Below are 11633 nucleotides of genomic sequence, written 5' to 3'. Positions count from 1 at the left end.
CTTGTAGATAAAAACGGGATCATCATAATAAATACCACCCAGAAATGTTGTGAGGCTTAAATGAATTAACCTATATATAAAGCCCTCAGACCAGTGTCTGGTGCATGATAAGCAATTACAATTAGTTATTACTGCTGGTATTACATCTGGTGCAGTATAATAATATAGGACCTTCCACCTTAGGAAAACCAGTAATAGGTCCCTGTAATGATCACAATCTGCTTCATAGCTGCCAACATGATAGAAAGACGAGAGGGAACTCTGCTAAGCCATGCTCTGAGAATGGTTCCTTAATTCCTCCCAACTCTTGAGACTATTATCCAAGATAAATTATATTAGCCTCTCATGTTATAATGAAGGTCAAGATTTGAACTAATATTTTTGTGCTGTAAATAGTCTACAAGGGCAATTTAAGCATACCACAAAATCTTTCTTGGGCACTTCAGGGAAAGAACACAAATAACTTTGGCAACAAAAGAAAATAAAAAGAGCATTAATTTTTTTCTTCCTAGTGGTAGGTTTGGTTTCTTAGCCTAACTTATTAAAATAGAAAATAACCAATATTTCAATAATACTTTTTAACTGATGACTCTACTGTCAAGAGTCTAGAATTTACGAAGTAACAATAACTCTCTTCTGGAGAATAATAAATGTGTATTTGACCGACTGGTGTGCAGGCAGTGCTTTCTGAACCATCTCTGCTTCTACTCGATAAACGCTAGCAGGTAAGCCCTGGGCTCCCATGGGCCATGACTTTCTCATCTGTAAAACAGAGAGGGGTACCTAACCTCTCATCTCCAGGGTTGATGAAAGGGGTTGACAGGTTTCAAAGCATGGCAAACATTTTGGAAAAACGCAAACATACATATAAAGTAATATTACTTAACTAACATCAGATCATACTACTATAAGTTATTTTATTCTGCTAGAGAAAACCTAAGACATTTATTTTCTTTTTATGAAATAACACAGTGATCTTGTAGTAAATAGACATCTTTAATGTTCGTTTCTTCTTCCTCATCACCTTGAGCTTTGCCCACACATAGACCCCTTCCCCTGTCCCAACACTAAAGTGACCCAATCATGACCATAGAGACTGAGAAAAATATTCGAGGTATTGGAGGCTCCATGGACATTTCTTCCCCTTGTGGTGATTCCTAGTTCTTCTTCATGGAGACAGTTGGGGTCTCTTGTTGCTTTTTTCATTCATAGGAGGATAGAAGGAGGGACAGAATTTGTGGGAGAGAAGGCAGAGAAGGGTTTCTTCTTTCATCATAAAATGTTCCTTGTAAAAAATATGATATATACACACACACATATATATAAAATATATCCAGTGCAATTGCAATTGTTGTGCCAAACACTGGGAAGTGCCACCTTGGTCGATGTATTTCTGGAGTTTTAAACAGTTGTCCCACAACAGCTGCATTTCAGTAAGACTTGGGCAGGTGGCTCCAGATAAGCCACTTGCCACTCACATTCAGGCTGAGGCTTCCATGTTCACAGTCCAAAGGGAAAAGTGTGTCTTTGTGTCTGGAGTGGGTGTTGTAGGGAGGGAGTGGGCAGGAAGGGAGATGGAGGCTACGAGGTGAGGAAGAAGGAATTAGCTTCTTTTGACTTCTCTACCACAGTCTTCGATGCAAAGACAAATACATTTTAAGTCTGAGGATATTGACAACAGTAGTGCTATGATCACACTACTTCATGAAGTAATTCACATCAGCATAAAAAATATTCACACTAAAAAGTCTTTTTCTTTCCCTCTTTCCCAGAAAACTTATGACATCATATCACCGAAGTGATCTCACCACAGATATTTCCAGTGGTCCGCCCAAAAGTCGTTAAACATAATTCAGTCTTTGGATCTGCTCTTTTGCCAGAAGGAATTACTCTTAGATGAAATTTCTGTCGATGTGTGTTTTGGTTTTCCCAGTACATGGAGAAGTTTGAAGTCTCTGCCTTCCCCCATGTCCTCATCCATGGAGTGAGAGGCAGAGATGCTGAGCCTCCTTGGCTGGTCAGAAGGGAAAGGGGAGGGGAAACCCTGGGTCAGCGGATCAGCTCAGGAGAGATGTTCCACAGAGGGAGTAGCGACGAGCTGCAAACCAAGATCAGAAGCTGTTACAAACCCACTCGATTTCAGCTTTGAGTGTCACCAATTGCACTCCGCAGAGACCTACAGGGAAGAAGGTGGGCTGTCTAAAACCAGTACAGATCCTTGCTTTTGTCCTGGGGTTGCAAACCTGAAAACAGAGAGAAAATAAAAGAGAGAGAGAGAGAGAGAGGGAGAGAAGAGAAAGAGAGAAGGAGAGAGAAGGGGTTGGGGGAGGGAAGGCACAAGATAGTTAAGGAAAGAGAAAGACAAACACCACTGTTTTATTGTGAAAGTCACAGAATTCATCTAAAGGGCATGAATGAAAGTAAAAAACAAAGCAAACAGAAATGTCAAATCTTCACTTGAGCCAAGGGAGAATGGGCAAACCTACCAGCCAATGAGTGCATTTATAATAGAACTATTTTTTTTCATTTGCCCTAAAAATAAAGCAAGCAAGAATAAACCCTTATTTGAATGTACCTTTCAAATTCAACCCGTTAAGCCAGAGACTTATCTTCAAAATAATATTCTTCCTAAGTTTTACCTTTTTAAGAAACCTATTTAATTTGACAATTAAGTCGATAATAGAGTCATATTTTTCTTTCCTTATACTTGTCATTAGGTGACAAGACCCCCTCCTCCTCAAGCTGTAGAGGATTTTAAACCACACTCTTTGCAGGTACTCCAGATCAGCGCTGTCCAATAAAAACACAATGGGAAACACAGGAGTAATTCTAAATTTTCTAGCAGCCTCGTTGAAAAAAAGTAAAAAGAAACAAGTGAGAATCTTAGTACGTAATGTATTTTATTTAACCCAATATATTCGATATGCAACATGCTGAAAATATTTCAACATGCAATCAAAATAAAAATATTAGTGAGATGAATTTTACATTCTTGTTTTGTACAAAGTTTTGAAATCCAGTGTGTATTATACACTGTATTCCAGAACATCCCAATTCGGCCGCCACATTTCAAGTGCTCAACCGATACATGTGGCTAGTGGCTACGTGATTGAACAGCGCAGAGCTAGAACCTTTGCAACAAACGTTATTTTAAAAAATCCTCTGTAAAATTCACCAGCCAGCTTAGGGCAGGGTCCTGCTTTCTCATTCTGCCCACACTCATGGCACAGGGTCATGTGTCTGCTGCAACACAACCCTGGCACGTAGATCTTCGGGTCACAGGGGTTTCCAAGGAGAACTAGGGGCGTCCGGGACTCAGCCCAAGGTCGTCGGGCACAGGGCAGAAGGGATCCGGGGAGGCCAAGCTCCTCCCTCTCCCGCTTACCTGAATCCACGCTGAGGCCCAGACCCTGGGCCACGTCCCCCGCGGGGCTCGCGAAAGGTCCCCCGGGAGCGGCCCACGCGCCGCCGGAGGGCTCACTCTTGGCTGAGAGCTCGCAGGGTGGGCTGCCGGGCGCGGGCGCCGGGGCTGGCGCGAGGCGGGCCGGGCGCCCCGAGGCGGCGGGCATCAGCAGCGGCCCGTAGCGCGGGTCGAAGTGCGGCGCGTAGACCTCGTGCACGGCTGCGGGCCGCGGGTAGGCGGCGGCCTGGGCGCCAAGGGCGCCGCCCAGCGCGTAGGGGTGGTGTGGATGCGCGTGGTGTGGGTGCGCGTGGGGCCAGGGCTCGGCCGCGCCCTGGTGCAGGTGGCCGTGCAGCGCGGCCGGCGAGTAGGGGTCGGCGGCGGCGAAGGGCAGCTCCGAGTGCGCGGCGGCCAGCGGGCTGCCCAGCGGCGCGGGCACCGGCGCCTGGTACGCGCTGTTCCAGAAGGAGGCGGGGAAGCTGCGCTGGCTCATCGGGAAGGAGCCGTCTGGAGGCCGGCGAGGCGGAGGGCAGGAAAGGAAGAGAGGAGCATGTCACCGCAGGGAGACGGGGTGCTGACCCCACACGGCAGGAGAGCTGAGCGCGCCGGGCGCGCAAGCCGCGGCGGGGAGCGCACGGGCAGCCTGGCCCCTGGGGTGGCGCCTTTCTAAGCGGGCTGCAGCCTGTGGATGCGAGGTCGAGGCACAGCAAAATTGGGGCAGCCCCTTGGGGAGGAAGGCCGCGCCTCGGATTTTGCAGACGCGTCTCCAGTGCGGGAGACAGTCTGGGAGAGGAAGAGCGGAGAGACACCCCACCCCAGCCCTAGTTTTGGGGGCGCAGGGAGCTCCCGGGCGAATGCAGGCCGAGATGCCTCGGCAGCCGCAGGGCAGACACGGTCTCCCTTTTCCCAGCCCGCAGCCTTCTCCTCAAGCTAAAGATGCCTCTTTCCACTCTTGGTCGGCCGCCTAGCGATCTCACTACCGCCTCTCGCGTTTCAGTCTCCCTTGCTCCAGAAAATGTGCCCCTCCAAGGCCTCTGATAGACTGGAAGTCCATCGACATATTTCAAAGTCTTGCTATTATTAGCCTCCTTTCTAGAAACCTTCTTTCAAATATATCTTTTTCCAAGATCTCAAGCAACAGAGTAAACTAGACATATTCAAAGGGCAGCTGTATTATTTACATAGAGGGACACGAAGGGACAAGTCTTTAAGTTGTAATTAATAAACTTCCTGTACTAAAGCAGACGCCAGGAATAATAATTATTACTGTATCGCTGTTGACCCCTAGTGCCTGGAAGCATTTTAAGCGAACAGCATTTAGATCAAATTTGTTGCCTTTAGTGGGGAGGGAAAGAAAGACATTTAATTCAGGGGATTTACAGAGCACATCCTCCACGGAAGGCATCTGCACCACACACTAGAAAATAAAAAATGCTTCAACAATGCATTCGAAAGCAGTGAACTGTCTTCCTGTCAAAATAGGCAACTGGAGAATAAAAAGAATGTTGTGTATTCAAAACTAATGTTTTTTGGATCTTGTCTAGGCAAGGCTTGCACAAACGGTCAGACTCTTAAGAAAAAATGGGTAGGTGAGGGTTGTCATTTCCCTCCCAATGTAATATTTGTTTCCCGTTATACAACAAAGTTCTCATTTCTCAGCTTGGTGAGAAACTTTACCAAGTAGTTACCCTCACCTTGTCTCGGAAATAAAAGGAGGTTGAGATTTCAGAACAGAAGGGAGATTTAGTTGACTCGTCCAAGAAATCATTGTCCCAGGCAAGGTAAAGCGATGTGTTGTGAGAAACACAGAACAGTAAAGAGGGGGTGTGTTTAAGGAAAACCCTTAGAGATGGCTCAGCTGTGCCTAAGCTCTTATTTCTTCATTACTTTAGTTGCTTATTGAGAGACATTTTCTGCTTCAAGATTTCCCAAGCAACCGAAATCTGGCAAAAGGCATAGGTAGGTTATAGGAGACGTTCTTGAGCACATTTTACTTGCAGCAGGATCTAGGACTTTTTCCTCTGGGCAAATGTTCAGAAACTGGTGAAAGAGGGCGCTTTAAGTTTTGGTTGAAATCCTGTTCCCCCCCTCCGGCTGGGAGAGTGCTGGAAACCTCACATTTCCACAGCTCATTGACAGACATTTTTCTGTTTTGTCTCACAGTCATCTCCAGCAATAGTTAAGAAGGCAAGTATTATTCTAATTTTAGAGGCCAGTAAATAGAGTGACCTCAAAGAGGTTAAGAGACTTGCCCAAGGTCATACTGCTATGAAGTGGTAGAGCCAATGCACAAACCCAGGCCCCTCAGTTCCATGGGGAGGTCACTGTTCTGCTCTGCTTCTTCAAGGAGACGTCTTATGCCTGGACCTATTTCTTTACCGTCCCCTCGTCACCTTTTCTCTGACACCTAGTATTCTTTTAGCGGCATCTCCTCAAGTCCCTGTGGGAGGGCCCCAGGCTAAAGGGCTCTCTATCCACCCTTGCCAGTAGGACCCCAAACTCACCCCTCCAGGGCCCGGAGGTCCTCGGTGCTTTGCTGCTTGTACAGCTTGGGGAATAGCTGCTAGGCTGGCTCAGGGCCCTGCTGAAGTGCTCGTCCACCACGGAGCTGATGTCCCCCTGGAAATAGGTGAAGAGGACGCACCGGGAGTTGATGTACTCTGCCTCTGGTGGGCGCTCTTTCTCCGGGCTGCCTTCTTCTTCTTTTATACTGGCCGGAGTTTGGCTGGAAAAGGAGGAGCTGCCGCTGCCGCTGCTGTTGCTGGGGCTGGCGTTGCACTCCTGGGCTTCCTGCATTTTGGAGTAATAGGCTAGTTTCTGCTCAAACAGAGAAACAATAGTCAATTTCAAAAGAGACGGCAATTTGGATTCAGACTGCACTTCCTTATCCGGATCCCTAAGGTATCCAGGGGGCAACTGGCCTCAGTGCCTAAGCCCTGTGCTCAATAACGTGGGCTGCACAGTCAGCGGCCTCCTTAACCTGCAGCCAAACAAGGATGGGCTTCCTGGGAGGCAGATTGCCCTTCTTGGTGCCTCTGTCTTCCCAGAATTGCTGCCAGGCCACAGGGAAAGTTCTCTGAAGGTGTCAGGGTGAAGGTCCTGGAAGACGCCTAAGCAGCCAGGTTATGAGCTGAGTTTGACCACAGAGCCAGGCCTGGGGTAGATATATTTTTAAAATCAGGCTCCAAGGCAAAGGGCACCCAAGTCCAGTTAGGGCCTGACTGTTCTGTGCCTGAGAATCTGGGGCAGACTCACAAGATGCAGTATTAAGCATCCTCATGATGGAACTGGAAAATGCCAAAATCCACTCCCCACCACCAGGATGGAAAGAAAGAACTGTGGCAGAAGGTTTGAAATAGTTTCACTTAGGAAAGAATCATATGGGGAAAAAATGTTGAATAACATCATGACATGGATCATTTTAATAAATGCAAACTGTTTGATCACCCATAAAGTGTCCGTTTAAAAGTCTATCTCAGTTTTTAAAGAGATCTTCCTCTGAGTAAAGAAAAACCAGTGGGCTGTGAGCATTTCTATGGTCACCATCTGTATGCACATTGAGGAAACAAGTGATAAAAAGGAGAAGAAGATCTTGGCTGTGAGGTTGGCTAAATTGACTGATAGTGATTTAAAAAACCAATTGGAGTGCTGAAAACATTTTCTTAGAAATGAGCAATGCACGGAAATGCAATGTTAAAGCATTATGCAGGCAGAGATGGCCTCAAAGGGGGGCCCTGAACTGAAATCTTAATGCAATAAATTGGTCCAGGGTAAGGGAGGAGAAAGGACCAAACAGACAAAAACCAAATCCTCTTTCATCTTCGCAATAGTCCCAGCCTGGGAAGGAGCTCATCTCAGACACTGAATATTTATTTAGCAATATCACCACTTCCACCACATTCCCACTTGGCTTACAATGAGGGACTCTGGTGATTCCTAAAATTAACCTTGAGATGAAACAAACTTCTGGTTGGAAAGTTTAAAAATGGAGAGGAGGAGGGGGAAAAAAGCAAAACTCAAAACCTACCCATTCCATCACTAATTCATCAAGGCATTTTCCAATAGACATTCTGAATTTGCAAGCAAAATTGGCACAAGCAAGGACTCAGCGTTGGGATATATTTCAATTTCCCCGAAGCAGGAGTCCAAGCCCTCACTTTGCGACCTGCTGGGGACTCCTAAGGCCCCAGGTGTATGTTCTTGTTCTTTTCCTGGACTACCATCCTCAGTTTCTAGTACATCAGCTGAAGAAACAGAAAGAAAAATTGGTCGACCAGATGCAGCCCGCAGAAAAGAGAGAATAGAATAACTAAAGAAAACTTGAAGCGTTTGCAGAACCGGGGTTAAGTGGTCTTCTTAAAAGTGGGTTTGTTGAAGGAAGGACAGCGCGATTCAGTTACGCTCAAGAAAGCGAAATATTATCTATGAAGCTCGCCTCTGCTGGGTTGAGTCAATCGAATCACAATAATACTCCCCAGAACTTTAAAAAGCAAAGATTACAAAACCAATGCGTTCGTGCGGTTCTCTTTGAAACGAATTCTCTGGGTCTGGAATTACATTGGCCTGATCGCCTGAGAATTGAAGCGGAAGAAAAATTATGCCTTAGATAATAAGCTTGCAGGGATGACAACGCGGGTCTTTGCATCTTAGACAGAAAGAGAGACAGGCCTTCGCTTTTGTATTGTTGTCACTCTCACCTTTGGGACCTAAGTTTTATTTTCCCTGCGTGAGCTTTGCTCGCATCTCCCCGCACCCGCACCGGGCTCGGAAGAATCTGGAGTCCGACTGACTCTAAGGAAACAATCCAGCCCGCGCGATCCTCGTCTGATTAGTCCCAGCAAGACCTGAGCACGCATTAGCAGGGCTTAGCTGCCTTCCCGAGAGAGCAAACGGGCAAGCTAAAGGGGTTAGCTCAACCCACTGGGTGGCAGCGGTGGCAATCCCCGCATCCGGGCGGCGCCCGCCGCTGGTCGGACGCCCGGGACCCGCGCGGAGGCGCCGCGGACCTCGGGGTACAGGCTGTGCTTCCGGAAGCCGGGGCGCGCCACCCGTCTCCGAGGCCCCGGCCGGGAAGAGACACGTACCTGGTGGTACGGGGTGTAGGCGGCTGCGAAGTAAGGCTGGGGAGGACCGTAGACTTGGTACATAACATCCAGACAGCTCATGGCTCCCCGCAGCGGAGACGGTTAAGGGTTTTATTATTAACTCTCGATCGGCGGAGCGCCTGGATGCTACATGGGCGGCGCTTGGACCCCAGCTCCCGAGTTAAAGGCGGTGGAGCAAAGGGCAGAGCGCTCCGCGGCTCGGGATCCCGCTTGCACGCTCCCCTCCCGCCCCTGCAATTCCAGTCCCCACCGCGCTCCGGGATAGAAGCGCCCGGGCTCCCGCTAGTGGGCATTTAAACCCCACGCCAGGCGGGCGTGCTGACGCCACTCCCGGGCCGCGGTTGGGGAGGGAGAAGGGGGAGGGGGAACGGGGAAGGTTGGGGGACGGTGGGGGACAGTCGGGGACGGTGGCGGACAGTGGGGGACGGGAGGGGACGGTGGGGGGCGGGGACCAGGGGGAGGCAATGGATGAGCAAGGGAGAAGAGCCCGAGGGGCTGGCGCTGTTTCCCCGGGCTCCTCTGCGGCGAGCTTGTGACGGAGGCTGCGGCGAACTGCGCGGCCCCGAGCTTGAGCCCTTGGGCTTCGCACGGTGAATTGTAGGGATTTCCCAGGCTAAAGCAGGAGAGAAGGGGGAGGAAGAGAATGGGGGCTCGTACACTTGGAGAGATAGAGAAAGTTCATGCGTGGTGGGGAAAGGTGTTTGCGGGAGAGCCCCGGCCTCACACTGGCGAGTTGAGCGCGTGCGTCTGGGGGGTGGCGTGGCGGGAGAGATTCTGTGCTCTCGACTCCTGGCGACGTGCCGGGAGAGACTGCGCTGGCCCCAGGAATCCCCTAGAAGATCCGGGTCGTCACAGACAGGATGTCAGAGGAGTCCGGAGACTGCTCCCGGGCGCGGAGGAGCTCCCTCTGCGGGAAAAGTAGACGTGGCTGAAGCCTGTGCCCGCTGCCCTGCTCCACCTCCTTTGCGCCTCCTCCGACCGGGTCCACCTGCGGCCAGCTCCCTCACCTCAATTCCACTCTCTGGGGCCGGTCCCTTCTGGCCCTCTAGAATCCATTCCCGCTCCTTTCTGTGTGATGTCCTCCTCCCGAACCCGCTGGGTCCGCGTTGTTCACGCCCCGCCTCTGGCTCCTCCCGGTGCGAGCTGCTTTCGAGGAGTCCAGGAGGCCTTACCCTGCCTCGGGCCGCCCCGGGTCTCCTTGGCCGGCGTCCTTTAAAGTTTCGGTAACTTTCGGGGACAGGACTCCTTGGCTGCGAGAGCAATCATCCTGGGAACTGCGGGGAGGTCGGAGAGGGCCTTCGCTGCCTCTTCAGCCCTTGATACAGCAGCTGCGATTTTCTGTTTCGTTTTAGAGCTAGGTGAAAGAGGATGCGCTTCAATGTGAAACATGCATCTCGGTTCTCTTTCCCGCCCTGAGAACTCTCGTGGCTCGGACCTGCTTCCTGCGACGCTCTCCATCCTTCCGGCGGTGTGGGGGTACAGCGGAGTCCTCTGTCGTACGACTTTAGGATGGGTCAGGCGGCGGAAGGGGCGTTAGGGGAATAGTGGTGGGCCAGACTTGGCGGGCTGGCCTGGGGGTGGGAGGCTGGGGCAGAGGCTGGGAACATTGAGAGCCCAGACGCAAGGAAGAGGCAGTGTGGATTGCTGACGCAAGCGAACTCTAGTTATTCCCCAGTTTAAACGCAAAAAAAGTCTAACATCGATTCTCAGGCTATCAAAGTGGGAACAAATGCACCCTTAAAGATATATTTGTTTTCAAAATTTGAATATTTTAAGCCAAAGTGTTTCCGGGTTGAATTTTTGGTTTTGCCCGAATTGTAAATGAGTAATGGCTTCACGTCTCCAATTCGGTTTATAAATAGCCCTCCTGAGCGATTAGAGAGTTTCTTTAATTAACTATGATGTAATTTATTTTAAAGAAAATTAAAAAAAATAAAGACACTTAGTCCAGTTTTAGGCGAGCCTCTTTTTAGGGGCCGGGCTGCCGTGTGGCTGAGCTCGGCAGACTGCTGGAGCCTCCGAGGATTTAGGCGCACAGGTGAAGCAGAACGTCCTTCCCACCCCTACTCCAACCCTGCCCTCCCCCCCCCCCCCCCCCCCCCCCCCCGCCCGGGAGTTTTGGAGAAGGGCCACAACCGCTTATCTGTATATCCTCTGGGGCAAAAGAGTGAACCGTCACCCAGAGAGCCACAATACGCCCTCTTGGGCGTGGGGAGTGGGTGTTCAAGTCTCAGCCTCGCTCGCCCCCGCGGGGCACTCCAGCTGGTGGGGGCCACTCCGCCCCGCCAGGCGCCAGGACCTGGATCGGCCTTGCCCGGCCTGTGCGCCGGGGGTCAGGACTAAGGACACCGCAGGAGCCGGAGTGCCCAAGCAGCCACCGCGCCCCGGAGAGATCGCTGCCAGTAGACGCGGCCACCGCGGGTCACACTCCTTCCTTTCGCGCAGGTCCCGCTGTCCATCCTTGGACGCAGAAGTTCTTCTTTGGCTTCCTCCAGTTAGGGTATCTCTGGGCCGGAGCACCTGTCGCTGGAGCATCTGTCGCGGCGCGCGCTCCATCCCGCTCAGCCCAGCCTCGGCAGCGTGACAGGTGGCCCGCAAAACAGCGTGGGGAGAGCGACGGAGGCGAGCAGCGGATCGCACGTCTAGCCAGCACTCGGAAGCTTGAGTCTAGTCCTCGCTCACTTCCCCGTAGCCAGCTCCTATGCCCTGTACCCGCTCATTTTGACATTTTTATTTGACTTTGGCCATAGGACTAGAAGAATTTGGATTTCCCCACAAATTTAGGAGAAAATAACGACAATTTCTCCGAATCCAGCAAGGCTCAGCAAAATGTTAATTATTTTTGAAAAGGATTTATAGGAGCAGCGATTTCCTACCTTTTGAACTAAGAAAATGAAAAGAATGTGATGCCAGTGCCTAAGGCTGGTTTCTGTCCACATTTCTCAATCTCCTCTTACTTGAAACAGTTTGTAAAAACCTCGATGAAGCTAAGAAAGGTACTGGCTGCACAGGAATTTAAAGGAAGTGAACATCAATCTCTAATTTAGGCAGGAAAACAGTCCCCTCTCCCCGCAAATCCAAGGTCAAGGAAGAAAAATAAACAGTCTGTGGTTTTAAAATATGCCCAC

At 50.3% G+C, this 11633-nt stretch overlaps 2 protein-coding genes across 6 annotated transcripts; one reads left to right on the top strand and one right to left on the bottom strand.

The window, feature by feature from the left end:
• Positions 1–975: 975 nt before the first annotated feature.
• VGLL2 (vestigial like family member 2) lies at positions 976–9367 on the bottom strand. Of its 5 annotated transcripts, none has more exons than XM_044757477.2 (5): positions 9230–9367; positions 8485–9118; positions 5905–6217; positions 3386–3907; positions 976–2098 (listed from the first exon to the last, which is right to left on the bottom strand). In XM_044757477.2, the coding sequence occupies exons 2-5, from the start codon at positions 8563–8565 to the stop codon at positions 2058–2060; spliced, it is 957 nt and encodes a 318-aa protein (XP_044613412.1). In that variant the 5' UTR covers positions 8566–9118; positions 9230–9367; the 3' UTR covers positions 976–2057. The 5 variants fall into 5 exon arrangements, with proteins under 5 accessions (XP_044613412.1, XP_070352314.1, XP_044613411.1 ...); XM_070496213.1 differs by having other exon boundaries at positions 5905–6190; XM_044757476.2 differs by having other exon boundaries at positions 2056–2243.
• On the top strand, positions 8974–9992 carry LOC139041808 (uncharacterized). The gene is made up of 3 exons (XM_070496455.1): positions 8974–9037; positions 9107–9728; positions 9858–9992. Exons 1-3 carry the CDS (start codon positions 8974–8976, stop codon positions 9865–9867), a joined length of 696 nt encoding a protein of 231 aa, XP_070352556.1. The 3' UTR covers positions 9868–9992.
• Positions 9993–11633: the final 1641 nt, after the last annotated feature.

Source organism: Equus asinus, chromosome 24 (assembly GCF_041296235.1).
Source record: "Equus asinus isolate D_3611 breed Donkey chromosome 24, EquAss-T2T_v2, whole genome shotgun sequence".
Lineage (NCBI taxonomy): Eukaryota > Metazoa > Chordata > Mammalia > Perissodactyla > Equidae > Equus > Equus asinus.
The sequence above is the reverse complement of the archived record's forward strand: the minus strand, read 5'-3'. Positions and strand labels throughout refer to the sequence as shown.

Coding starts and splice junctions, on each gene's coding strand:
- VGLL2 (XM_070496210.1), bottom strand. CDS start 8,565: ATGAGCTGTCTGGATGTTATGTACCAAGTCTACGGTCCTCCCCAGCCT. Junction 6,218..8,484: donor CCTACACCCCGTACCACCAG/GTACGTGTCTCT, acceptor CTGTTTGAGCAG/AAACTAGCCTATTACTCCAA. Junction 3,908..5,904: donor GACCTCCGGGCCCTGGAGGG/GTGAGTTTGGGG, acceptor GCCGGCCTCCAG/ACGGCTCCTTCCCGATGAGC.
- LOC139041808 (XM_070496455.1), top strand. CDS start 8,974: ATGAGCAAGGGAGAAGAGCCCGAGGGGCTGGCGCTGTTTCCCCGGGCT. Junction 9,038..9,106: donor GGCTCCTCTGCGGCGAGCTT/GTGACGGAGGCT, acceptor GGTGAATTGTAG/GGATTTCCCAGGCTAAAGCA.